The sequence below is a fragment of the Juglans microcarpa x Juglans regia genome, chromosome 2S, assembly GCF_004785595.1.
Source record: "Juglans microcarpa x Juglans regia isolate MS1-56 chromosome 2S, Jm3101_v1.0, whole genome shotgun sequence".
Classification (NCBI taxonomy): Eukaryota; Viridiplantae; Streptophyta; class Magnoliopsida; order Fagales; family Juglandaceae; genus Juglans; species Juglans microcarpa x Juglans regia.
This window is the reverse complement of record NC_054597.1, coordinates 11731667-11758962: the sequence shown is the minus strand read 5'-3', so window position 1 is coordinate 11758962 and position 27296 is coordinate 11731667. Positions and strand designations below refer to the sequence as shown.

Here is a 27296-nt window from a genome sequence, read left to right as displayed (position 1 = left end):
CGTATCAAAGTTCAAACCTACAAAATGCCATTCGAACATGTAGTGTACAATGTGCAAACATAGCCTTCAACATTCGAACATGTACAACTTAATATTCAAACTAAAAAATGTAGCATTCTAATGTTCCATTACCAACATCCAAACAATGATAACATTCGAACGTGTTTTACTTACCACATTGTTATAATTGAACATTAGAAAGTAACGTTGGAATGTGAGTCTATCTCAATAGTTTGGGTTCACGTCTGAATGTTAAGTAATACATTCGCACAAACTTTCAGTAACGGAAATGGACCATCACAAATTGGTCATCACATTCACATAATAAATCGAGCAACTGAATTCCAATTAATTGTCACATATTATCTTTATTCCCGACTTTCTTGTTGTGTCGGTAGGTGGATATTTTTTTTCTATCATCCAAAATATTTTGTTTTGGTTTGGTTTTTTTTTTTTTTTTTGTGACAGTTCTATGTAGCACAAAAACTATGATTTGTTATAGTGCTATTCATCTAAGGACCATTGACGTGTTCAATGTCAAACACTTTAGTCAATGCCTTGTTGATGCTGACATAAACTTGAGGCCGAGTTCTTTCCAACTTGGGTAGACTAATGTAGGGGGATCTAGGTCTGATAATGCTGAGTTGACAGACTTCGTGTTGATAGCGCTGGACTACTTCGAAAAGGCAAATCAACGTAAATAGGGAAGAAAAATGTGAAGATTGCTCGAATTTGGGCAATGTTGCTCACGTATCAATATTTTTACCATAACTTTGGCAACAGTTATCAGAATCACACTTATAACCCCAATTCATAAAGCTTTTATCGCGCACACATCGTGGTCACCATGTGCCTAGTGGTCCTTTTTCGACCCTAAAATCAACCATTTTTCCCTCTGAATCGTTGATTTAAGTTATTTTTTCCATTTATTAGAGATGATTTTTATTTCCCAGTTTGGGAAAAATTCTTTGTGAGATTCTTATTTTATTACATATTTTTAAGCAATAATTGAGAATTTTCATTTTCAGCCAAAATTCGCAAAATCTCAATTTTCTTTAGCTCTTTGAGTCCGACTTGTGGGTTTCAAAACCAGTTTTTGAATTTTATGAATAAATCATATTCTTAAGAGTTATCTCTCTATGTTGCATATTTTCTTAATCTTGATTTTTAATCTCTATTGATTAACTAGCTGTTAGAATTATTCTTCCTGAAGTTAGTTATTGTGTTAAACTAGTTGTTATCAAATTCTTAAATCATGTTTTAGGTATGGGTGTTTATATATAGGGAAACACTTTAGTTATAAAGGGATTAGATAAAAGTAGATCCACAAAGTGACGTGGCTTGAAATGGTGCATCAAATTGTAAAATTACTTTTATCATCAAGTAGATCTAACAAATCATATTAAATTACATCAGTTTGTGAGTTTATTCTGTATAATTATTTTTCTCTGTCTCAATTTTCTTACATATAATAGGAAATTGATAATATGCCCCATAAGTTTGCTCCCTTAATTTGACTGCACATATATTTTATTTCTTAAAAAATTATTTTTACTTAACGGTCAAGTAGATTTAAAAATTATTTTTACTTAAATATTTTTATAAAAATAAAAAAGGTATAATTTATACTAAGAATCACACCAAATAGATAAATTTGGATTGCATGTAAGCACTACCTTATATAATAAGTAGTACACTGATGGTTAAGTTTGACAGCATTGTTGTTGTTAAGGAGGCCTTTCACCGATCACTCATTTGGAATTGTGTTCAATGGTGAAACGCTTATGCAAGAGTTGTCATATCACAACAATGGGCTGATTTTGCTTCTAATAAACGGTCTTATGCGAAACTTTGCTAGTTATCTCAAAAATAAGACACGGTGTTTTTCTAAAGTGGGGTTCGTTAATAATTTTTTTAAAAAAATTAAAAAAGGACCAAAACAAAAACAAAAATAAAAAATTCTTGGAGCTCTTTTATATCAAATATTTCCTCTATATTACATTTCTAATCAATTCATCCAATAATTAATAACTAGGAGATTTTATATTTTATAGTTGAATAATATAACCGTTGTAAAAATATATCAATTAGAAGAATATGACCGTTGTAAAAATAATCTTTAAAAAATTATATTCATTAGAATAATATGATCTTTAAAAAATTAGTGTATTTTTTTAATATCAAATAAATATTTAAATTATAATTAGAATTAAAATAAATAAAAATGTAAAAATTTATATTTTAATAAAATAATAAAAAAAAAAATTTATTATTTAATATTATTAAAAAGTGAATAATTAAATTTATAAAAATAAATTTTCTAATCAAATTTTAACAGATTTTGACTAGGACACGCTAATGCTCTACTGTCAACACACAGCATTGATTGAAGGTGCAGAAATGGAAAGTAAGATTCTTTGAGCTCTTCAAGGCATTGCAGGAAATAAATTATTAGTAAACAACAAAAGAGAGGCAGCAGTTCAGAGTCGAAAATGATTAGGTTATTATTTTATTTATTTATTTATTATTGTTTTATATTTATTATTTTTTAATTTTTTAATTTTATTTGAGATTAAAAAATGATTATTAGTAAAATTATTTATTTTTTAATTTTTTAATAATTAAAGATGTTAAGAAAATACTTAAAACAAAATTATAAAAAAATAAATATACTATAAATAGTAAATAGATTGTAAAAGAATAATAATTCAATATCAAATCCATACAAAACCAAAAAGGCCCTCCTAGGAAAGCTAAATTTTCTCCACATGAATTCCATCTAGAGCGGGACACAAGATACGTTAGTAATATGACACAAGTGGCAATGATCATTCCCTTTCACCCCCCGTGAAAAGCATCGCCAATGCAACTCGATCTAAAGTTCTAAACAACCTACGTCATTTTAAGAACATAGACAATTAAAGTTGGTGTTTGTTCAGTTCATGATAACTGGCACTGGCATTCTTACTTGATAACATCCAAGAATGAAAGTGAAGTCCTGACTATCTTTTTTTTCTTTGTGATTATCAGTTTTTTTTTCATATATCAATAATAAAATTTTTAGAATAAATGATGATTTCATATAGTATCGGAATAAAAATCTTGAGATCGAAACTTGATTATGCATTTCATCTATTAATTAAATACTTTACCTAGATTCACTTATTGAAAAAGAATTTGACCTCTACAAGAAGGAGAATGTTAAAAATATAATAATAAAATTTATATTTTTTTAATAATTTAAAATTTTAAGACAAATGATGAGTAAAATTGGATTGCATAACTAGGTATTCTGGACTCGAGTGAATGGAAACAGATCGAATGTAAATATAGCTAGCTCATCCTGATCTTATCCATTTATTATAATGGATCGAATATTAGCTAGCTCGTTTCTATTTAAGTGAAAATTAATTGAATTTTCCATTACCAAATACATTTAATGAGGAATTATTAACAGTCATTGGTTTAGCTTAATTTGATTAATCTACTTTCTAGGCCGGTAATTCATGACATTAAACAAACAAAATAAGAAATAAAATAACAATAATAAGAGGAAGAAGAACACGACGAACAAAGACGACGACAATACAGATAAGAAGGGGGGAGGACGACAAGTTCTGTTCACTAACATGCATGCATGTTCCATTCGTTAACATGTGATCCGAGCTTTCGAAAAATAACAAGTGTCGACAAAATCCTTCCACGGCTGTCCTGCAGTGCGATATGGCTCCGACACTTATATCGATGTCTGAAGATACATACCCACTTCATAGCCACAAACGTAACAAATGGCCATGAAGGTACGCAACTACAACGTGATTACCAAGCTAGCTAGTTAGTCAGTCCTCCATATATTTATGAGTAAAACTAGGGATCAGCAACTGTAGCTCATCATCCATTGTACGCCTACGTGGCTTTAATTTTTTTTTTAAAGGCAAAACGCACGCAACTACAACGTGATTACCAAGCTAGCTAGTTAGTCAGTCCTCTATATATGTATGAGTAAAATTAGGGATCAGCAACTGTAGCTCATCATCCATTGTACACCCTACGTGGCTTTAATTTTTTTTTTAAGGCAAAACGCACATTTTGCATCGTGGGTTTTACATTTCTGATGACTGAAACCTTTCGAATTTTGATTCATAGCCCGCGCCCACCCTCCCTCCCTCTCGTTGCCCAGCACCCGCGTCGCCCTCCCTCCACCAGCACCACAGCACGACGCACCTCGATTCGTCGCCCTCCCTCTCGTCGGGTAACACCAGCTAGCCTTCCACTGCACAGTTCAAAACCTTCCCCCTATTTTCTTCTCAGCTCATATTTTGGAAGAGTTAAAGCAAAACGAAAGTGCTCCTCTCATTATTTTCTGCGTTTTCTTTAGAGTGAGAAATTGCTCCAAATTTGGTCTTCGTAGCGCCAGCTCTCTTCAAATTCTTACTAGGTTCTTCCTTGCCTGAAATTTGGAGATTGTGGAGTGAACAAGAAGCAGCAGCTTGAAAAGAGGAACCTTGCTTGCAGGCTTGCTTCTTTGGAGTCTCAATCGGCTTCTCTTGCTAAGGTTTCTGAGGTATTATCTACAACTATTCTTTGTAATGGAAGCATTTGGTGGCCTAATGCTTTGTCTGTTTGGTTATTGGGAGTATGTTACATAGGGAGCTTCAGTTGTGATGATTTCTTTTATTTTATATTAGGGATCCAGATATTCTAAACATATTATTTGGTTTAGTTATGGTATTATTTTCGTTAGGATTAACGTCCAAGTGATAGATTATTTCTAATCCTTTTAGTGCAACTTATCTATGCCTCCTAGTTTATCTGGGAATAATGTTGTTTATCCTTCTTTAGACTAGTGGTTCATTTTTCATAATTTATCGACAACGAGTACAGAAATGCTATGTAAAGCTATTCTTCCTCAGTTTTGTTGGAAACAATCATGGGCGTTCTTCCGTGATTTCATACTACCTCTGCTTCAATTCATTTTCCTTCAAAAGTTTAGGCTTTAAATTGATTAAACTGGGTCAATTTATTTCATAACAATGTGATTTCTTGTTGACTGACAAAGTGACATTGTTGCAAAAATTAAAGCTAAAGCATCTTTGGTTGAGGCATTCGTGAAATGGCTTGATGATGAACTTTGTTTTCTTGTGAGTACATTGATGTCACTTCGAGAATCACCATTTTAATTTCACAATTAATTTTTTCCAAATATTGTAAAGAACTTCAATTTTTTTGGCCATTTCTCCACGTATATTTTATGTATGCAAGTTATAAATGTGAATTCGACGACAAAGATAATAAATTTAATGCAACACAAAAGTTTTTATATGATTTATTTACCTGAATTGTTAATTATTATTATTTTTTATTCTTTGTTGTGTGCACGTTTCTTTGTGAGCAATAGATTTTGAGTAGTAGCGATGATGTGGAGTTTAGTAAAACTTATGTGATTATTCTCTGTTAGTGGTGATTCCTCTGTTTTTATTAAAAAGAAAAAAAAACAAAAAAAAGTTGCTTCGTGTGAAAAAGGAATCAGAACTTGATTGCATATGAGGGTGAAAATAAAGAGGATAGAAAGAAGAAAATCAAGCACAAAAATTGATAATTGAACAATGAATGTTTTCCACTAAGTTTGTAAAGATGTTTCTATGACAACAACTTTTTGGAATGTGAACAAGCAAGTAGCTAATTTTCCTTTCTCTTATGGCTCCTATTCGAGTTATAAGCATTTTGTAACTTGTTTGTCCATCCGTCACTGGTGCAAATTTATTGATTTAATTTCCCGTTCCTTGCTTTGTGAAAAGCAGGTATAGCTTGAGCTACATTCCTTTCTTGAGGTCCATGGTTTCAAAGGTCACGGTTTCTTGTTTTGATACTAATTTTTAGAGCGATGCACACCATGTATAAGAGACCATGATGTAATCCATTCAAGAACTTCTTAACATGATCACCCTATGTGTCATTTTTGCGAGCTGATGCACCCAAGGAGTCTAGTAACGAGATATGTTAAAAAATTTCAACATTCTTATGAGGAGGATATGTTTGATACAAAATAAGCTATGTGAGTAACTCAGAGATTTTTTTAAGCATCTTCAAACATGTTAAAGGTGTTTTTCTGGTTCCCTTATTCTAGTTTGATTTCGTCTACTGGGAATCTGATGAGGACCTTGTTCAAATGTGCCATGATGAATTCGTTTCGTATACAGGTTAATAATCATTGCACTAAATGTAATATTTTATGAATTTTAAGGTTTATTTACATTGTTTTGTGATATTTTCAAGTGGTTTCAATATTTTGTACAATGGATGAAAAGCCAGATTGGTGATTAAAGTATGCACACCGGAGGAAACAAGAAAATGAGACTACTTAGATTAGAATCTTAGATTTTGGAATATTGGATTTTGGAATGAATATTATTAGACTATTTGGTTGTAATAAGCTGCTTTGTAATGTTGTATCCAATTGAAATGGATATTATGATTCAATATTTTACTAGATGATTTAATCCAAGGATGATTATTTGATGTCATTGTGAATGCGTCATAATTTTTGCTATTATTTAGATCAATCATGTTCTAATATTGAGAATTGTCGGTGTGGTTGTGTAAATGTCATACTAGTTTCATCTATGAAAGTAGTATTTAGAGTCGCATGTTGAATGGACAAAAGTAGCATTTATTTTTAGCCCGAAACAAAACAAAAAAAAAATTGCAAGGTTAATTACATAACTTTTCATTACAATAATTAATTTAACAAACCTATAGATACCCCTTTTGTACATCATAACTAAAACATAGGGGGAGTACCAAAACATAAGAGGAGTACCAAAACATAGGGGAGTACTATACAATGTGCTATTTACATACAGTTTATCCGAACTAATAAAAAATTATTATAAATGTAACAACCCAATACAAACATAATAATTTTTGCATTTCATTTTGTAGAGTTGTCTCTTTCTCTCGTACTTTATATTCTCTTTTATGAACTTCATGCTTCTGCAGCAATACGCCATCCCACATCTTCCAAACTTTATTCTCTCTTGTACGAATGTTCTCTTCTAGCAAGTGAAATATATCCTCCCAAATGAAAAAGTCACACCTCCTCGCTTCTTCTTGCACACAGTACTAACATTTAAAGCATACCATGCAAAATCAAACTCAATATGCTAATTAACATGATAAGTTGGTTTACCGTATTATAGTTTGGACAAACGAAAAATGTCCTTCTAGGATTTTTCTTCGTGTACGGTGGCTTTAGTGGTTTTTTGGTTCGAAACCAACAACCTGGTGTTCCAACACAAAATCATCAATTACAGACAATGATGATTGGGTTGATGCAATGTGTTATTCTGAAAAATCATTATAGTACATGATGATGAAGAGAAGAGAGACCGATCAACAGAACAGACAATAAAGAAAACAAATCAATCACAAATACAAGAAGAGTTTGTATTTAGCTCTTTTGCAAGATTATATGAAGCAAAGAAACCACTTAATGGAAAACCCTTCCAACATATACCACGCCCTGTATTCTAATATACTCCACTTTTACACCCTAAGTTATTAAAACTAACAATTAACATCATGATCTACCAAACTTTAATAACATAAACATAGATTAAGATTTCGAAACTAAATTCAATGAAAAATAGGACATGTTGTACACTGTTAATTGTTAGATTTTATGCAAGAGTGTAAATTGCAATTCATTGATGGGGATAAATTTATAAAAAAGATTGGCCCTTTTGCCTTTTTTTCACATATCCTCCCAAGTCAGCTTTTCCACCATTGCAATGGGTGCTTGCCAATGGCATGAGTCAGTTGTGGCTAGTCGCTCCATAGGTTGGCTAATTCCACCAAACGTTGCTGCCAATTAACTCTTTCATCCCTCATTTGAGATAATATAATAATCACTTAGTGAGAGCAAGGTATGAGTGTCATCACTTCTTCAGCAATTTCTGGTTTTTCTCCTGCCATATGAGTCCTAGTCAGAACCTTTTCTCTCTAACCCCTCTACATGATTTGCAAGCCATTAAAACTTTATTTAAGTTGTCTCATAAGAATCTACGATGTTTAACCCAAGAGAGTTGCTCATCGAAATTATCACAATCCATGGGACCACACCAAGCCAACAGTTCACACTTGAAGATACCGTTTATTTACAGCTAATATAACTAAATATAGAGAAAAAAAAATGTATGCCTAAACCCTAGAATCACAGAGAAAAAATGAGTAATACATGGAAGAAGAAATCTCAAAAAGGAAGAAGGAGAATGCAGGAGAAGTTGTTAGGATCATCTGCATAAGACGTTGAAATCGCAGTGCAGAGGAGTTGGGCGCTTCGGGGTGGGGGTCAGGGGGGGGGGAGAGTGAATCTCGCAGCAGAGGGGTTGGGAAAGGGGGGAGAGCTCGAGATTGGTCTAGGTGCAGGACCAGTTCACTTTCAGTGAACCCGATCTGCCTCATGGGGTGTGTGATGTGTGTGCCCAACAACGGCTGATACCAAGATTTTGTCATATTTATTACTTCACACAATCATGGAGGAGGTTTGAACATTACTTTGAAAACAAAAGGGATCGATCCTCTCACTAAAACTACCTTCCTATTTATTGATCCAATGGACAACCCCGTCTTTGATCTCCCTCTATATGAAAAAATACCACGTAAAAACACTTTGCAAAGGACCTCGGATATAATTATCCTTTTCCTTCTCCTTTCTCTCCTTACTTATCATCTTCTCTAATTCAAAAACCATGGAACCACTTGGCTCCTTGCCTTCCTATGCGAGTCATGGTTCACTTTCACTTGGGTTCTAGTCCACAACCTGAAATGGAATCCTGTGATATTCAAAACGCACCCGGACCATCTCTTGCAAGCTATAGGGTAACATCTATATATACACACTCCTTGCGCTTGTTATATACATCTCTATCTGCTGTGCAAGATGTTTTTGCTGCATGAATTGTTGGAATATATATACACAAGATCAGTGTATGTAATTTCTAACTGATATTGTAATGATTATCTTTGATTATGCCTCATTTTATTGAATATAACTCTGATCATGACGGTATTCTTGATAGGGAAACTGTTAAGCTTCCCTCAGTGGGCATGTTTGTGACAATTGGGGACCCTGTGCTAGAACCCCTATCATCACTGTAAACACAGTGCTCTCTTTCTTGGCAGTAGATTACCCAGCCCACAAGCTTGCTTGATACGTCTCAGATGATGGTTGTTCTCCTCTTACCTACTATCCCCTTGTCGAAGCTTCAAAGTTTGCCCAACTTTGGGTACCATTTTGTAAGAAGTATGATATTCAAGTTAGAGTGATCCTTTTAGATACTTTTCCAATGATGTGCACATCACCCACTCCCACTACATCCAGTGCCTCTCCATCAGCCGCATACATCTTCCCAAAATCACAAGCAATATAATTCTGCATAATTTCTCAATGTGAGGTGCTATGGAATGAAGACCCTGAATCCAGCACCCAATCATCAATCGAACTGTACACTGTAAGAAGTAAGGCATCATGAGTTTCTTTTGCCACTACGTTCACAGCATCATCCTCAGCACTTTCTTCATTTCTGCAGTTTTCTTGATGTGGCTCTGCTTGCCATAACTCCAGCACATGATCTGCTGCCCAGATCTCGTCTTGCTCGTCCCTTTGCTCTTGGAGTTTAACCTCTCATATCCTCTACCCCTATTGTCAACAATCAGGGCCGATCTAGAACCCGAGGACTCACCCAAGTCTCTCCTACGTTCCTCTTCAGCAAGCACCATATCACGTATGTCATCGTAGTTCAATTTTGCCTTTCCAGCTAAACTACTCACAGCCATCCTCATGCCTCCCAACTATTTGGCAACGATGCCAACAGAATCAACACTCTGATCTCATCGTCAAACTCAATCTCTACAGAAGACAATTGATTTATGATCGTATTGAATTCATTCAAGTGTTGGGCTATAGACATACCTTCAGACATTTTTAGATTGAACAATTTCTTCATTAAGTGCACCTTATTGTTCACAGACGGCTTTTCATACATACCAGACAAAGTTGTCATGAGATCCACCGTGTTTCTCTCCTTACTGACATTGTGTGCCACTGTTCTACATCTTCCAGTACCCAAAATCAATACTGTCAAACTTCTCGATCCTGGGTGCATTCACTTTATCTCCAGCCATCATTCTCCTTCAGATCCAACCTTGGCTCTTGATAAAGTAAAAGGAACGATGGCAAATAAAGTAAAAGCAACACAATCAATAACATAATGCACAATATACGTGGTTCAAAAAATTGCCTACGTCCATAGAGCTGTAGAAATTTTATTAACCAGAGGAGATTACAATCACTCAATCTCAACTCACATTCTCTAGGGTTTTTCACTCTCACAATATGCACTCACTAGACATTTGTTCTCTCTCAAAATATGCTTGAGACCGTCCAACACAAGTCTAATATGATATATTTATAGTAAGTGGCATTGGAAACCTAATCTGGCAAAAACTGCGTGCTTCGCTAGAGCGAAGTGTCGAGCGAACACTAAGGTTTGTGTCTAGCTCGAGCGGAGTGTCGAGCTAGACTCAAGCAAACTCTTGGACTTGATATTCGCTTGAGCGGTATGTCGAGCGACGTCGAGCGAACTTGGCTCAAGCCAATTGTTGAGCCAATTTTCAGCAAATACCTTTTTCAGCTCCAAGACCAATCTCTACATATACCCCAACACTCTGCCCTCATCAACTTTCTAGTTAGCCGCCTTGAAATCCATGGTCACTTGGTTAACCACTTGCAGTAGAGCATTTGGATCCATGAATTTTCCTTCAAATATAGAAGAGCTCCTCCTTTTCCATAACTGGTAAACAGTTACAGCAAATATAGCCATGTCCTCTTCAACTAAAACTACAAACAGATGGCTCACCAAATCCTTAAAAGAGGAATCCATCACTACCACCTTCGGCAATCTTTCGAAACTGAAACCCCACACATCCTAAGTTGATTTGCTTAGCCATAATATATGAGAAGCTGACTCAGGCCCAAGTCCACACATAGGGCACAGAGGAGATTCAACAAATTTCCTTTTAAACAAATTCTGGTTGGTAGGTAAGGACTTGTGACATGCTCTTCATAGCATCATTCTGACAGCATTAGTAGTATTAAGCTTCCATATCTTAGCCCAGATGTCTTTTCTCAATGATCTCTGAGATGACTCTCCCTTTTCAAATGCCTCCATATAACATAGTAGGTGATAAGCACTCTTTACAGAGAACTTACCATCACTAGTACATCTCCACACTATTTTATCTGGTGCATTGCTAACACTTATAGGGATCCTACTAATAACTTCAGCCACTCCAGCATTCACCATTTCTCTTAATAGAACTTGGTTCCAAGAACTTGTAGGCTTGTCAATCAGAGAGCTAAACTTCCACCCAACATATTGATCTTGCATAGGAGACTGAATTTTAAAAGTGGATGGACGAGGGATCCACCTATCAGACCATATGTTCACTGATTCTCCATTGCCAACTCTTCATATTAGGCCTTCTTGCAAGACTTTCTTTGATGTCATGAAACTTCTCCAGAGATAAAAGGCATTGCTACCCACCTTTGCATAAAGGAAATTAGTTTTATGGAAATACTTTGCTTTTAGTACCCTTGCAACAAGTGTTTGGGGTTGTTGCAGAATTCTCCAACCTTGTTAGCTAAGAGAGCCACATTAAAATCTTCAAAGTCTCTATAGCCAAGTCCTCCTTCCAGTTTTGACTTGCCAAGCATTTTTCAAGGAACCCATTGAGTTTTAGTTATGCCTCCTCTACTACCCCACCAGAAATTCTACATAAGTTTGTTGATGGACATCAAAATTGCTCTAGGGAGCTTGAAAATACTCATGCAATACGTAGGAATGGCCTGCACTACTGATTTCAGCAACACTCCTTTACCTGCCTAAGAGAGGAACTTTACTTTCTAGTTTTGCATCCTATTTCCAATACTGTCGAGAATGGGCCTAAAAGCTGCAAGTTTCGATTTCCCCACATAAGAAAGAAGCCCTAAATATTTCTCAAAAGACTTAGCTTCCTTCATTCATATAGTAGAAAGAATGGCCAGTTTTGCATCATCTCTTGTATTCTTGCTAAAAAATATAGCATATTTGTCAATGTTGAGTTTTTGTCCTGAGGCAACTTCATAAGAGTTCAGCAATCTGAAAAGTCAGCTCCACTCCGAAGGATTTGTCTTACAAAAAACAAACTATCATCTGCAAAAAAGACGTGGTTAACTAGTAAAGACCCTCTTGCAAAATGAAAGCCAAATATAAAACCTCTTTTCTCAGCCTTATCCAACATTTGACCCAAAGCTTCTGAACAAATAATAAAGAGGTAAGGGGAAATAGGATCCCCTTGCCTTATGCCACGAGAAGGGTATAAAGTTTGTGTGGGGAGCCATTAATCAAAAGGGAGTACTTCACTATACTGACACACTTCATAAATAGATCTATCTAGTGCCCTCCAAACCCCATTCTCTTCAACACAGCTTCAAGGAAACCCCAATCAATTCTGTCATAGGCCTTGCTCATATCCAATTTGAGTGCCATGTACCTTTCCATCTTGCCTTTCATTCTATTTTGTATAGAATGCATGCTTCATAAGCCACAATTACATTGTCTAAAATCAATGACCAGGAACAAAGGCACTTTGAGCATTAGAAATTATATAGGGAAGAATTGGTTTCAATCTGTTGGCTAGCACTTTGGAGACAATCTTATAGACCACATTAAACAAACTAATAGGTCTAAATTCAAAGACAAGACCAGTGCTTTTCTTCTTTGGAATAAGGGCAATGTATATCTCATTAATAGTCTCAAAACCTGTACCAGTATAAATGACACCTTTCACTACAGAGACCACTCCTTGACCAACTACATTCCAATTATCTTGGTAGAAGCCTATTGAGAAACCATCTGGCCTAGGAGAGCTTAAGGGGTTCATTTCAGACAAAGCATTTTTCACCTCCTTAGAAGTGCATTCCTTTTGAAACTACCAGTTAATCTCATCACTGATGACAGGATCAATATCCCTCAAAATCTCTTATGTGCCACTAGGATGTGAAGAAGAGAAGAGATCCTGGTTAAAGTCTTGAAAAAGTTTAATAATCCCTTCCTCATTAGTAGCACACTAACCCCTTTCATCAGAAAATCCTCTTTATTGTATTAACTTGCCTTCTATGAGAAGCACACATGTGAAAGTACTTAGAGTTTATGTCCCCTTCCTAAAGCCACTTCTCCTTGGCTCTTTGCCTCCATTTTAAGTCCTCATCCTCCAATATAACATCAACCTCTGCTTGAAGCCCCTTGATAGTCTCATTAAAGTCCCCTTGATTGATTTTCTGTAATTCCTTAATCATATCCCTTTTGATGCTAAGTTGCTTCCTATGGTCCCCTCTCACTGGTTTGGACCAATGTGTCAATTGGCTTCTACATCGAGCAAGATCAGATTTAAGAGAGCTTATAGTATTATAGCCTGTGATAGAAGCACCCCATGCCCTTTTAATTAACTCTTTGCAATCTTACTTCTTGGACCAAAGAGCTTCTTATCTAAAAATCTTGACATTTGCACCTCATCTTCACTCTCACAGGAAATAAATAAGGGGTTGTGATCATAGTGCAACACAAGTAGAACTTGGACAAGCCAGTTACTGTAGGTCATTTGCAGATCACCATTACCTAAAACATGTACAGTCTTTCTTTGGTAAACTCTCCCCCATCTCTCTCGTTGCTCCAGGTATATTTGCAGCCCTTATACCCAAGATCAATTAACATATAGTCATAAAGGGCTCTCTAAACCTCTCCATCTGAGAGAATGGTCTATTAGCAGCGCCAAACTTTTCATCATTTGCAAGAATTTCATTAAAATCCCCCATGCACAACCATGCCATCTGTTCCATAGGTTTAAGCATTCTAAGGCCTCATTTGCATTCAAAACTCACTTCAACTCATCTCATCTCATCATTACAACCTTTTCAAATTTTCATACAAAATATAATAAACAATTCAACTTTTTCAAATCCCAAAACAGCTTTCTCAAATCTCCACACAAAATATAATAAATAATTCAACTTTTATTCTACTATTTACAAACCATCTCAACCCATCTCAACTCATCTTTGAATCCAAACCACTCCTAAGTAACTGCCGACTTTCTTTTATTTTTTCCACCATGAGACTACCATAGCATCCATTTTTGTGTTCCAACCTCTTTAATAATAATCAGTGAAAGATGGCTATTTGAATAGGAATACAACTCAGCATGAACTTCTTATTTCCAAATCATTGCTAGCCCCTTACTCCTTCCAACATAGTCCACCACAAAACTACAATCAAAGTCAATTCTATTACGGATTTTCTCAAGTTTTTCCCTCCAACATTTAGTTTTTGAAAGAAAAATCACCATTGACCAAAAGGTGAAGCTCATGACTGTCCGAGGGTTCCCAAGCCCTCAACAGTTCCAACTTAGTAGTTTCATGGTGAGTGGCAGGGCTGGGCTGCTCAGCAGCCACTGCCAATCAAATCTCCCTATTAACTATCTCTTGAATCACCTTGTGCCTCTTACCTGCCACTGTCTCAGTCTCATCCTGCTGCTTTCTTTTATGAAATATAGAACTCAACTCCAATTCCATATTTCCATTAGTTGGTAACTCAATCACATGAGCACCTGCACGAGCTCTTCTTTTCCAAGTAGAGTGCTTAGTAGACCCTACTTTGCTAGCTTGAAGATGACTCAACTGCTGGTCACGAGAGCTGACCTGGATAATTGGTTGATGACTCACCCCAAAATTAGCTGCTGACTTTACTCCCTCACCCCTTATTCCCTTAAGAAAACTGTCCTTATTAGTAACAGCAATTTCCAAAAAGGATTCTGGCTCAATTGACTCAGCCTCCACCCCACCTTCAATATTGTCAACTTTCCTTGCAGAAAAAGAAATAAATGAGTTACCAAAATTGGCCTCCATCTACTGAACTGACCCTTGTTTCATGGAATTTTCCTGATTGCCTGCCATAAAATCCTCAGTATGCTAAAACTTTCCATCTCTGGACCCCTCCTTACAAGACTCACCAGAATCCTCACTCCGGCCATCCTCCAATGAGCCATCATTGCCAGAGACCATCCTCTCCAAAGAAGGCTTATTGAAGGAGTTGTTACTACTGGCCCTCAACCGTGCACCATACTGCTGGTTGAATCCATCCTCTAGAAGCTTTCCTTTCTCTAGTTTTTCATATCTTCCTGCCTTGTGTTTAAACAAACCATTATGATAGCAAAAGCTAGGCAATCTCTCATATTTAAAAGGAATCCAATACTTAACATCACCAAATGTAAGAATTGTGCCTCTAGTATGGGGTTTTGTGATGTCAATCCGAACTTTCACACGTAAAAATTTCCCCCAACATGCACCACTGCTATCAGCATCAACCATAATGACATCACCCATTATATTACCCAACTTTTCACCTATGCCAGCATTCAGTCCCGCAAAAGGAAAATCATGGCACTAAATCTAGAAGGGTTCACATTGAAACTGCATCTCCATGAGAGAATCAATCCCCTCGCAGTCTTGTATACAGATCAAGTTCTTGTCAAAAGCCCAAGGACGAGTATTCTCTTTTTATTAGTCACATCTCTAAGTTCAATTAAGAACTTGTTTAGTCCCACCTCTTTGAATACAATCTTACCTTCAACATGCCAAACTTTTGCTAAAGTTGTTCTAAAAGCCCCTCAGTCAACCTCTTTGTCTGACATCACATAGGCCATGATGCATTTCTTACTTTTGTAACAGAAGAAGAAATGTCTTCCTTACTAATCTCAACTTCCTGTTGTTCCTCCTCAGTCAACTACAAACCTTCACATAACAAGGACAAGATCTCATCCATGACACCGATCTCATCCATGACACCTGTCTCTACAGGCGTAAGCCCAAGAGAAAAATCAACTCTAAGTTTACAGAGAAACTTAGAGAGAAAACCTCACTTTCCCTCAAAGAAAGGACCACCAAATCTTTGCATATGTAGCTCTTCTTTTTATTATACCTAGAGATATGATTAATATCATTTTCTTAATTATATACGTACGTAGAATATAGTACGTGGAATGGCAAGGCTTCAAGGACCATTTTATGAGGGAACAGGTTGTTTCCACAAAAGGAAAACTATGTATGATTTATCCCCAGATAAAATGGCTTCAGTTAAAGGCAATTGAAATGAGTCTGAATTATAATCTAATGAGGATTTTAATTCCTTTTTGTATGAAAATTGTTTTTAATTTCTCATTTTTGTAGCAAAATTGGTTGAGGATATATTTTCAAAAATTGGGAATTCAAAGGAGTTGACCAAATCAGGTATTGATGCTTTGGAAGGGAAGATAGGTACTCCACCAAATCACAATCTTTAGAGCCATATTGAGGCAGCATACAAAGTAGCTAGTTCTAGGTATGAATACGACACTAGTTGGGGTACAAAGGTCAGTGAATAGCAAAACATAAAAAGGTTCCAAATTAAAAGCTCATTTTAACTTAATTTTGGTGGATCCACTTTAAGCTTGAAAACTTGAAGCTAGCAATTTAATAGTAATTCCAATATTGTTTGATTATTGTATGTGCATGTTCTAAAGTAATGTAATAGTATTCCTCACTTCGCACGATAGAAACTAAGGAAAGAACATAATGGAACAAGAACTGAAGAAAGATCAAGAATTGCAAAAAGATGTCACAACACTTCTATTATTGCTTAGAGATTTTCGAGGAGTCTCTATCCTCTAAAACACAATCAACTTCTAGAATTATGAACCCCTTTCCCCTTCAAGGCTCGGGCTTTTATACCCATCTAATGCAAGACAAAAACAAAGACATTACAGTACTACACTTCACACACTACATTACACCTCCATCAAACGCACCGTTCCACTTAACTATAAAAGCACCATTTACACTTCCCTACTACTAATTCTGTTACAACCCATAAAACGCATAACACTACTTATCTCAACGCCCCATTTTACCTCCCCTACTTATACAAACTCATCAACCCTCCTACGTAAGACTTCACGGCAACCCTGCAACTATACAACCTGACATCACCTTACAATCCCCTTCCCTCAAAGGTCCTTGACCTCAAGGGCCCTGTCAAATCCCCTCCATTCAAAGGACCTTGCCCACAAGTTGTGGGTAAAGATCCCTTAATTTCCACAACAATTCGCATGAGCTATCATCAAGAGGTGCTCCCATCCACTTAACTGAAACTTCTGTAGCAGTTTGGTTCCCAACTTTTTTCATTCTTCTTTGCAAAATAGACTCAGGTTCAAGTTGAATCTAATGCTAAAAAACCACAAGAGGCAAAGTAGACAATGGTATGATTTGCTAGCCCCAATTTCTTCTTCAAATAAGATACATGAAAGATTGGTTGTATCTTGGAAGAAGGAGATAGATTCAATTTATAAGCCACAGATCCAATTCTTTCAATCACTTGAAAAGGACCAAAAAACCTTGGAGCAAGTTTTAAGTTGTGGCGCATGGACAATGACTTTTGCGTATAGGGGTGAAGCCTAAAAAAAACCCAATCACCAACTTCAAAGCTTATATCAGTCCTTCTCCTATCTGCATAAAAGTTCATTCTCTGTTGTGATGCAATAAATTCTACCCTAACAGCTACATCAATTGCTCCCTTGATCTTAATTGTTGGTTTGTTGTTGCATTTGCAGTGGTACCTGGAATGTAGGCCAACAACTTAAGAGGTAAATACCCATAAAGGGCCTTAAAGGGTGAAACCTTTAATGAAGAATGGTAAGTGGTGTTATAACACCACTCAGCCATAGGCAGTCAAGTACTCCACTCCTTAGGTCTGTCATTGGCAAAGAATCTCAAGTAGCCTTCCAGAGATTTGTTTAACACTTCAGTTTGCCCATCAGATTGTGGGTGATAGGCAGGATTGAGATCAAGTGAAGTCCCTTGTAGCTAGAAAATCTCCTTCCAAAATGAGCTTGTGAATATAATATGTCTATCTAAGACAATGGATTTGGGCATCCCATGCAACTTGAAAACACCAAGAAAAGAAAAATATTTGAGCAACTGTATTGCTGTAAAAGTATGAGCAAGAGGAAAAGAAATAGACAAATTTAGCGAACCTGTCAATCACTGTGAAAACCATAAAAAATCCCTTCAATTGAGGCAATCCCTCAATAAAGTCCATGGATATGTCAAGACATGGAGAGTTTGGAACTGGTAAAGGCTACAAAAGATCAGCTGGAAGCAAGGTTTCATGTTTACTGGTTTGACAAACATCACACTCTCAAACCAACCTCCTGATATCCCTCGTCATGCCTTCCCAAAAAAATATAGCTTAGCTCTTTGGATAGTCTTGTGATACTCCACATGACCAGCTTGTGGACTGCAGTGGATATGGTGAAGTGTCTTTGTTTTAAAAGGTGACTCAGGAACCACCACTATCTTTCCTTTCCTCAGAAGAAGTCCCTATTGAATGTTGTAATGCTTTGGCCTTTCTAAACCTTGTTGGAGCTTAGAATAAATGTCATTTATGAAAGGAGAGAGTTGGTAAGACAATTTCAATTATTCAATCCATATAGGGGTTGGAAAAGTAATCAAAGCTACAGTTGCCATCTTCTCTTCAGACTTCCTTGAACGTGCATCTACAACCTAATTGTCCTTACCCCTCTTGTACTCAATGGAGAAAACACAACCAGTCAACTTTGATAACCATTTTTGTTGAGTCTCAGTCCCTACTCTCTACTCCAACAAATACTTCAATACTTGCTAATCTGTTTTAACTTTAAAAGCTTTCCCCAATAGATAAGGCCTTCATTTATGGGCAGCTGAAACAAGAGCCAAAATCTCATTCTCATACGTGGACAACAAAAGAGTTTTACCTTTTAAGGCCTTGCTATAAAAAGCAATAGGATGGCCCTCCTACATGAGCACAACCCCTAGGCCCAAACCAAAAGCATCACATTCAATTGTGAAACTTTTGGTGAAATCTGGTAACCTCAAGACAAGAGACTTAGTCACTGCCTTTTTCAATCTTAGAAAAGCTGTCGTTGCTTCATCACTCCAAACAAATGAATTATTCAGTAACAATGCGATCAATGGAGTTGCTATACCACCATAATTTCTTATATACATTTTATAATAGCCCATTAGGCCTATGAAGCCTCTTAAAGCTTTTTAAGAAGTTGGAACTGGTCACTCTAACATGGATACAATTTTGGATTGATCACCCTCACACTTGAACCTAATATCACATGGCCTATGTACTCGATCTCCTCAAGTCAAAACTTGCACTTAGACATTTTAGCATAGAAAGTATTCTTCTTTAGCACCTCCAACACAGATCTGAGAAGAAGTACATGCTCACCCAAGTTTCTACTATAAATCAAGATATCGTGTGAAAAAAAAAAAAAAAAAGTGCAAGCCTTCTCAAAAAAGTCTTGAATATATATTCATCAAGCCTTGAAAAGTAATAGGGGTATTAGTAAAACCAAATGGCATTACTAAGAACTCATAGTGGCCCTCATGAGTTCTAAAAGCTGTTTTATCAATATCCTCTTCCTTAACACAAATCTAGTGGTACCCAAACGTCAAATCCATTTTTAAAAAGACTTTTAGCTCCAAGCAGCTTGTCAAGTAACTCATCAATGACAGGTATAGGGAGCTTGTCTTTGATGGTACCTTAATTTAAAGTAGGGTAATCAATACACATCCTCCAAGATCCATCAGACTTCTTGACTAAAAGTACTGGAGAGGAGAAAGGACTCTAACTTGGCAACACGCCAGAAATTAGCAAGTCTTTCGTAATATTGTCAATTTCTGTCTTTTGGAAATGAGGGTATCTGTAGGGCCTTCAGAAATTGGAGTGATCCTCTCCTTCAAGGGAATTTGATGATCAAAAGTCCTTTTAGGAGGTAGTCCAACAAGTTCACCAAAAACTTCCTTGAACTCATCAACAACTATTGTTCTCTCTTGATTCTGGTCTATAAGCTGATGTTCATCACTTCTATCTAACATTTGTAAAAACCAACCATTTTGTCTAGCTTGAGATGACTTCAAGCAACTATCCCCATTTTGGATTCTCCATTCATCTAGTTTCAGCCCCTTCAAAATTAATCTGGAGCTTTCCCCATTAAAAACTCATGGTCATGTCAGCAAAATCCCAATTAATAGGCTCCAATGTTCTAAGCCATTGCACACCTAGTACCATATCACATCCCCCCCAATCTCAAAACATGGAAAGGCATATCAAACTTAGAATCTTGAATCTTCACCACTTCTCAACAATAGCCCTCACTCAGCGCCACATCCCCATTAGCAACCTTCACTTCTAAAGTAGAATCCCTATGAATCCTCAGCCTTGTAGATTGCACAATTAGTGGATCCAGGAAGTTATGAGTAATTCCTGAATAAACTAGAATTTCGACAGAAAAAGCCCTAACTCTTCCTAGCAACCTCATGGCATTGTTACTAGAATAGCCTGAGATGGCATGGATGGAAATCTCCAAGTTCTCTTCATCAACCACAATGTTCTTCTTCCCAACACTTTCATCAACACTCACCCCTTCAGATTCATCAACACTTTCAGAAACTGCTACCATAGAATCTTCCCCTTGTAACAAGTATACTTTGGGACTTTTACAAACATGGGCTGAATTCCACTTTTCATCACAATGGTAACACAACCCTTTCCTTCTCTTCTCATCCATTTGGGAGGAAAAAAACCTTTTTAATAGGTATAGTACTCTTCTACACTTTGGCAGCATCCTCTTCCATATCAAAACTACTCTTAGAGCCATACATTGCACTGCCTCTCCAAAATTTCCACGAGGCCATTGAGTATTCCTCTTGGATTTTAGCAAGGCCAAAGGCAGCATTTAAATTCATGGGACTGAGTATTCGAACAGGCAATTGAATCTCATCCTTAAGGCCACTCATAAAGCAACTCAGCTTGTGTTTTTCAGACAACCCCTTTAGCCTATTTGACAATGCTTCAAATTGTGACTTGTAAACTGCCATAGAAAACACTTGCTTTAAATGAGTTGAAGCCTTCATAGGGTCATCATAGGCCGTAGGGCCAAATATCGCCTAAAGGGTATTCACAAACAAATCCCAACTTGTAAAAATACCACAATCAACAGCATCTTGATACCACACAAGGGCTTCACCCTCCATGTGATATGAGGTCATCAAGAGCCTCTAATTCATTCAAGTTTGATGAAACTCAAAGTACTGGGTGACTTTAAAAATCCACCCAGCAAGATTAGACCCATCAAAGTGTGGAAAGTCTAATCTAACCCATCTAGGTAATGACCCCCTTTCATCATGATACATACTTCTCACATACACCCCCACATCAAGATTCTCATCCCTGCCCCATCTAATACAAGAAAAGAATGACGACATTACACTACACTTCACACACAACATTACGCCTCCATCAAACGCACCGCTCCACTCAACTACAAAACGCATTGTTTACACTTCCCAACCGTTAATTCTGTTACAACCAATAAAATGCATAACACTACTTATCTCAATGCACTGTTTTACCTCCCTTACTTATACAAACTCATCAACATGATCAACACTCTTGCATAAGACTTCACAACAACCTTGCAACTACACAGCAAGACTTCACCTCACAATGAATGTATGTACATTGGCAACAAGAGATCACTAACTATAAGATTACTTATAATGATGAAGACTACCGGCCCTAAAATGACTTAATAGAAAAATATAACTCTATCCTCCTTGTATATATGTCATAATACTACTAATCCTATAATAATTCTGCTACTTATGAGTGGATATATAAATTCACCACTTCCTGTGAGATCCATTATAATTAGAAAACTCAAAACACTTAGGCCTCATTTGGCTACACAAATAAGATGAAAAATCTATGAATAATAGTGAGATAATTTGTTAATAGTAGTTAAATAGTTTAAGTTGAGACTTTAATGGGATTTTGAAAAATGAAAGAGAAAATTTTGAGTAAAAATTATAAAGTTACATGGGGATTAAAATATAATTTTTTAATATAATTTTTGTTTTAAAATTTGAAAAAGTTGCATTATTTTTTGTGTTTTGTTTAGAAATTTAGAAAAGTTGTAATGATTAGATAAAAACTTAAAATTTTGAAATTGAAATATGTTTGTGTTTGAATGGTGTTTGGACGTTGAGATGAGATGAGATTATTTGATAGGTTTTTGAAACCAAATCAAGCCTTATACTCTTTTATGCTTATCACTAATGTGGAAGGTATGTATCTCAATACTAGCTTTTGTCCACTGTATTCATATTTGTGATTGTCCATTTCAGTTACGCTGGATCTATGGATCAACAACAGAGGATGCACTGACCGGACTAAGGATTCATAAAAGGGGTTGGAGGTCAGCCTATTGTACGCCAAACCCACCTAGCTTTCTAGGTTGTGCTCCCTCAGGCTGCCTCACTACAATGACCCAACAAAAGAGGTGGGCTAACGATTTGCTTGAAATTCTATTAAGCACAGATTGTCCCATATTTGCATTTCTCTTTGCAAAGCTACAATGGAGGCAGTGCTTGGCCTATTGATGGGTCTTCACACGGGACCTACATTGGTAGTGAGCTTGTTAAAGTTACAAAATCCACCAGCTGATCATCATGATATGCATGGATCAGGGCTAAGGGAGACTTTATCTAGTGGGTGGTTGGTGTTATGCTTCTGGCCATATTTTAAGGGGTTGTTCTGAAAAGGAAGATATGGAGTTCCCAAAGCCACCATATACAAGTCAGCCACTTTGGCATTTTGTTTCCTTTATTGGTGTAGAAGGACTGCAATGAGCGGTTGAAACTTTGGTCGTCTACTTTTAATATTGTTTTCTCATAAATTTCCTTTGGGTCAAATCACTTACGACACCTCGCAATATGTGTTGGAATTGATTTACATATAAGATAAGTCAGACAATGTCTCTGGCATACACTTGCAGTTCGAAACTATTGAAATAATATGAAATATTCTTAGCTGTCTTCAGTTCATGAACCCGAAGCTTAAGTAGGGAAAACACTTGTAGCAAAAAAAATGAAGTGAGTGTTGAAGAAAATTGTGAGGATAGAGTAATCTGAAAAATAAATGCGACTTTGAGCCATATAGAACACTATCTTTAAGGTGATAATTGTCCCCACTCGAAAGAGTTTGCTACCGATTTACAAGCAAATCACCTCCAAGATACAACAAAGTCACCAAGTACAGATAGCTATTCTGAAGTTTTTTCTTTAGAGTTTATCTATAAAATTGTATAAGTGACAGAAAATATAAGAGAATGGAATGAATAAAATCGTGAGTCTCATCCCCTATTTATAGAGAATGAAGTGGTACCATGTGAAAGATCGTATGACTTTTCAACTGGTAGTTACTGGTTTAAAGGTCATGATATTCCACTTGAAACTCAAAGGCTATGCCTAGCTTAGTGGTCAGGTGCCTTGGTTCGAGCCTCTAGAAGTAGATTTTCAATTAAATTGATTTTTGAAGCAATGCACCCTATCAAAGTGCCTATTCGGCCCATGTGCAAGCACCCAAGTATTGTGATTGTTTGACCCACGTGCAAGGCTTGGTCGGCCCAAGCATTATGTCTATCCAAGTCCAACACTTCACAAAATAAATCAAATTGCACTTTTGAAGTTTCGAACTCTTACCTTTCATTTGAAACAACATATCATTACCATTGAACCAATGCATCTCTTTGAGATAGTGGTTCACGTAAATAAATAATAACCCACATTCAATAAATTCATATATTTAATATTAGAATTTATAATAAATATAACAATCTCCCACTTAGATTGCGAAATTAAATTTTTAATCAAATAATGATATCCTCATGCATACAAGAAGGTATCTCTCGACTTAAACCTTCAATTAGTGTAAGTATCTCAAATTTTTAACAAAGTCAATGGTGACCTAGGCTTAAACCAAGACTCTATATGTTAAAAAGGGAAATACCACACACATGATTCTATCCAATTTTAGCAAGATAACTCAACAATTGTTTGCACTAATCCACATGCTCCATCCTGGCATTCATGAACATTTACAAAACTAAACCTTAAACTTTTGCAAGAAATTGTCCCCACCTCTTATGTTCATATAGGTAAAGTTCCTTTTTGTATCTCTGTTACTTTAGGAACTTATACTACTATTGAACTTCATTAACAGTATAATACTCATCCTACATATAGCATAACAACCAGCACTGACCATCCTGGAAGGGTTTCTGGTATTAAATTAAATTTCAGTGCTATCCCAGCCACATAACTATAACTTGTTATTACCCATTAAACTTTAGACTATTTATTAATAGTGTAAGGTTGGGTTCCTATTACATGTGACGCTTTTAAAAGAAATGTTTTAAACTCATTCCACTAGATGTGTTATTCACCATTTTTCTCAAGAGTCCCTTTGTGAAAGGATCCGCTAAGTTTTTACTTGACCACACATATACAATAGTGATAATACCATCACTAATTAATTGTTTGACATATTCATGTCTCAAGCTAATATGTCTAGCTTCTCCATTATAGACCTTTCCATAAGCCCTAGACATAGTAGCTTCACTATCACAGTGCAAAAAAATGGTTGACGTCGAATGTGGCCACAACTTTATGTCAAATAACAAATTTCTCAGTCATTCTGTCTCTTTGCCCACTGCTGCTAGGGTTACAAATTCAGGTTCCATTGTAGAATGTGAAATACATGTATGTTTCTTAGAAGCCCATGAAACAGCTCCACTACCAAGGGTGAAAACCCAACCAGACGTAGCCTTATTATCACTTACACTAGTAATCTAACTAATATCACAATATCCTTCTAATACAACAGGAAAATTTGTATAATACAGTCCTAACAAACTAGATCTTTTAAGGTACCCAAGGACTCTACCAATCGCTTTCTAATGCTCTCTACTAGGATTACCCATATATCTAGAAAGTTTACATACTACAAAGGAAATATCTGGCCTAGTGCAATGCATTGCATACATTAAACTACCAATTGCACTAGCATATTCTAACTGAGCAACCGCTCTACCAGCATTTTCAGTTAATTTAAATGAAGAGCGATGGGCTAGGTAAAGGCAACTCAAGTAAAGGGTGAGGGACTTAAGGTTAGAGAGAGGGCCCAATGACGAGGTGGGTGGAGGCCCAACCATGGGCTGGGTGGTGGACGATGACAAGTGGTAGCGACAAGGGTAGTGACATCGATGGGAGAAGAGAAATGTATGTCTTAGATTGAAAGAGTGAGGATTCAGGAATAAGAGCACTAGTAGTGAACTCAACAAAGTTATATTTGGCCAAAGTTTAACTATATTGCATAAAAAATCACTATAATGGACTCAACAAAGATACCGTACTTTTAACTTTGATAATTTTCACTAGCCAAATCTGTTGAGTCCAAGTTGCTAGCCAAATATTATTTTGGCATAAAAAATTCCCTCTCCCGCATGCTATTCGTTTTGTGCAAGCTCACAACTCCAGAAAATTCATCTTCGTCTCAAAAGCACGAAGTGCCCAAATCCCAAACTCAACTACAAAAGGCAGCCAGTCTCCATTAGTCATCATTTCAATGACGTGGCATCATCTTGCTAGATTGGTTCAAGTTCTAATTCTACAATATTATTATTAGTTGATGCCAATTTTTTCATTTAAAATTTAATATCAACATTAGAAAATGAATGTGTACTTTTTAATAACGAATAAATATTCAAATTACAATTAGAATTAAAATAAATAAAAATCTCAAAATCAATATTTTAATAGAATAGTGATAGATTTAGAGAGTCTGTTATTTGGTGTTGTTGAAAAGTGGCTAGCTAAATTTATAAAAGTGAATTCTCTAGTTAAATTTTGGTCAAACTTTATTGAATCGACTACTAATACTCTGAGATATGGTCAAGGGGGGAGGGGGGATAAAATCCCAAGTTCCTAACCATGTAAAATGGCATCGTTTTACCCCTATAAACGACGTTGTTTTGACTGTTTTGACCCTTTGAGCAGGGCTGCCAGGGTTTTGGGCTTCTAAACCCTCTTCTTTGTTTTCCTAGATCCTATTTTGGGCTCTTTTTTTTTTCTAAACCCTAAACCAAACCCTAAGCTAATTTTAATCTTTATTTTAGCCATGATTGTTTTTAATTTATGGTTTTTATAATTTTTTTATCACTAAATGTAATTGTTAGTATTGATTATTAAAAATTGCTAGTGACCTAATGTTTAATTACATATTATTATACTATAGCATTACATGTTATTATACTAGTGTCTAACATATTTTTAACTTATATTTATGCTAGACATATTTCTAGTGTCTATTAATACATAATAGTATTACATGTTATTATAATATATTAGTGTCTAACTTATTTATAACTTAATTATATACTAGACTTTCGAGTGTCTAATTATATATTATTTTGATTTAGTAAATTAGTATTATGTGTTATTAATTTATTATACTAAACTTATTTCAATACACGTGTCTAACTTATAACTTATTTATATTATTGATTATATATGGTAGTAATACTTTGATATTTACATATACTAAACTTATTATTATTCTATTTATAATATAGTACAAGTATATTATTTTATAATAATTAGCCCATACTGATATATTATTGAATTTAACATCAATATATAGATATATATATATATTTTTATAACATATATGTACAATATCGGAGTTAGAGTCAGAGGGCAAAATCAGAGTCAGAACATGAAGTCGAAATTGGATCAGATCGGTGTCAGAGTCAGTCAGGCAACACCTTCGACTCTGATTGAAAAATGAAAAAAACTCCAACTCCAACTCCGATATATCGAAGTCGGAGCGGAGTCGGATTTTTATATTTTTGTTTAGCCTCACTTGACTACTACTTTATTATTGACTTTAGTTTGGATTTATCATTCTCCAACTGATCTTCACCCTTCATTATTAACTGATCTAGAAGAGCAAATGTGATTAACATTGCTTCTTAGAGTATTATCCTTTACACCATCAAACAAATGGCACAGTAAATGAATCAGTCAGACTTTATATTAATATCTCTCTTTTTTTTTTATAGAACTAAGAGTTTGGATAGAAACTCTAGATGTAAGACTTCAAATGGAAACTATAAAGGATGTAAATCCATTAGACTAATAAAAGTTTTTACTTGAGCTGCAGTATTGAATTTAACAAAATTAATAATGAATTTAATGCTTCAGCTGGCAAGGG

At 35.8% G+C, this 27296-nt stretch overlaps 1 protein-coding gene across 1 annotated transcript in view; it reads left to right on the top strand.

Annotated features, from left to right (window-relative positions):
• LOC121251957 (cellulose synthase-like protein B6) overlaps window positions 1-16492 on the top strand; it is a 109194-nt gene extending 92702 nt beyond the window's left edge. The window contains exons 7-8 of the mRNA XM_041151378.1: window positions 16186-16237; window positions 16325-16492. Of these exons, the coding sequence (XP_041007312.1) occupies window positions 16186-16237; window positions 16325-16437 (165 nt within the window). The 3' untranslated portion in view covers window positions 16438-16492. The remainder of the gene's footprint in view (window positions 1-16185; window positions 16238-16324) is intronic.
• Window positions 16493-27296: the final 10804 nt, after the last annotated feature.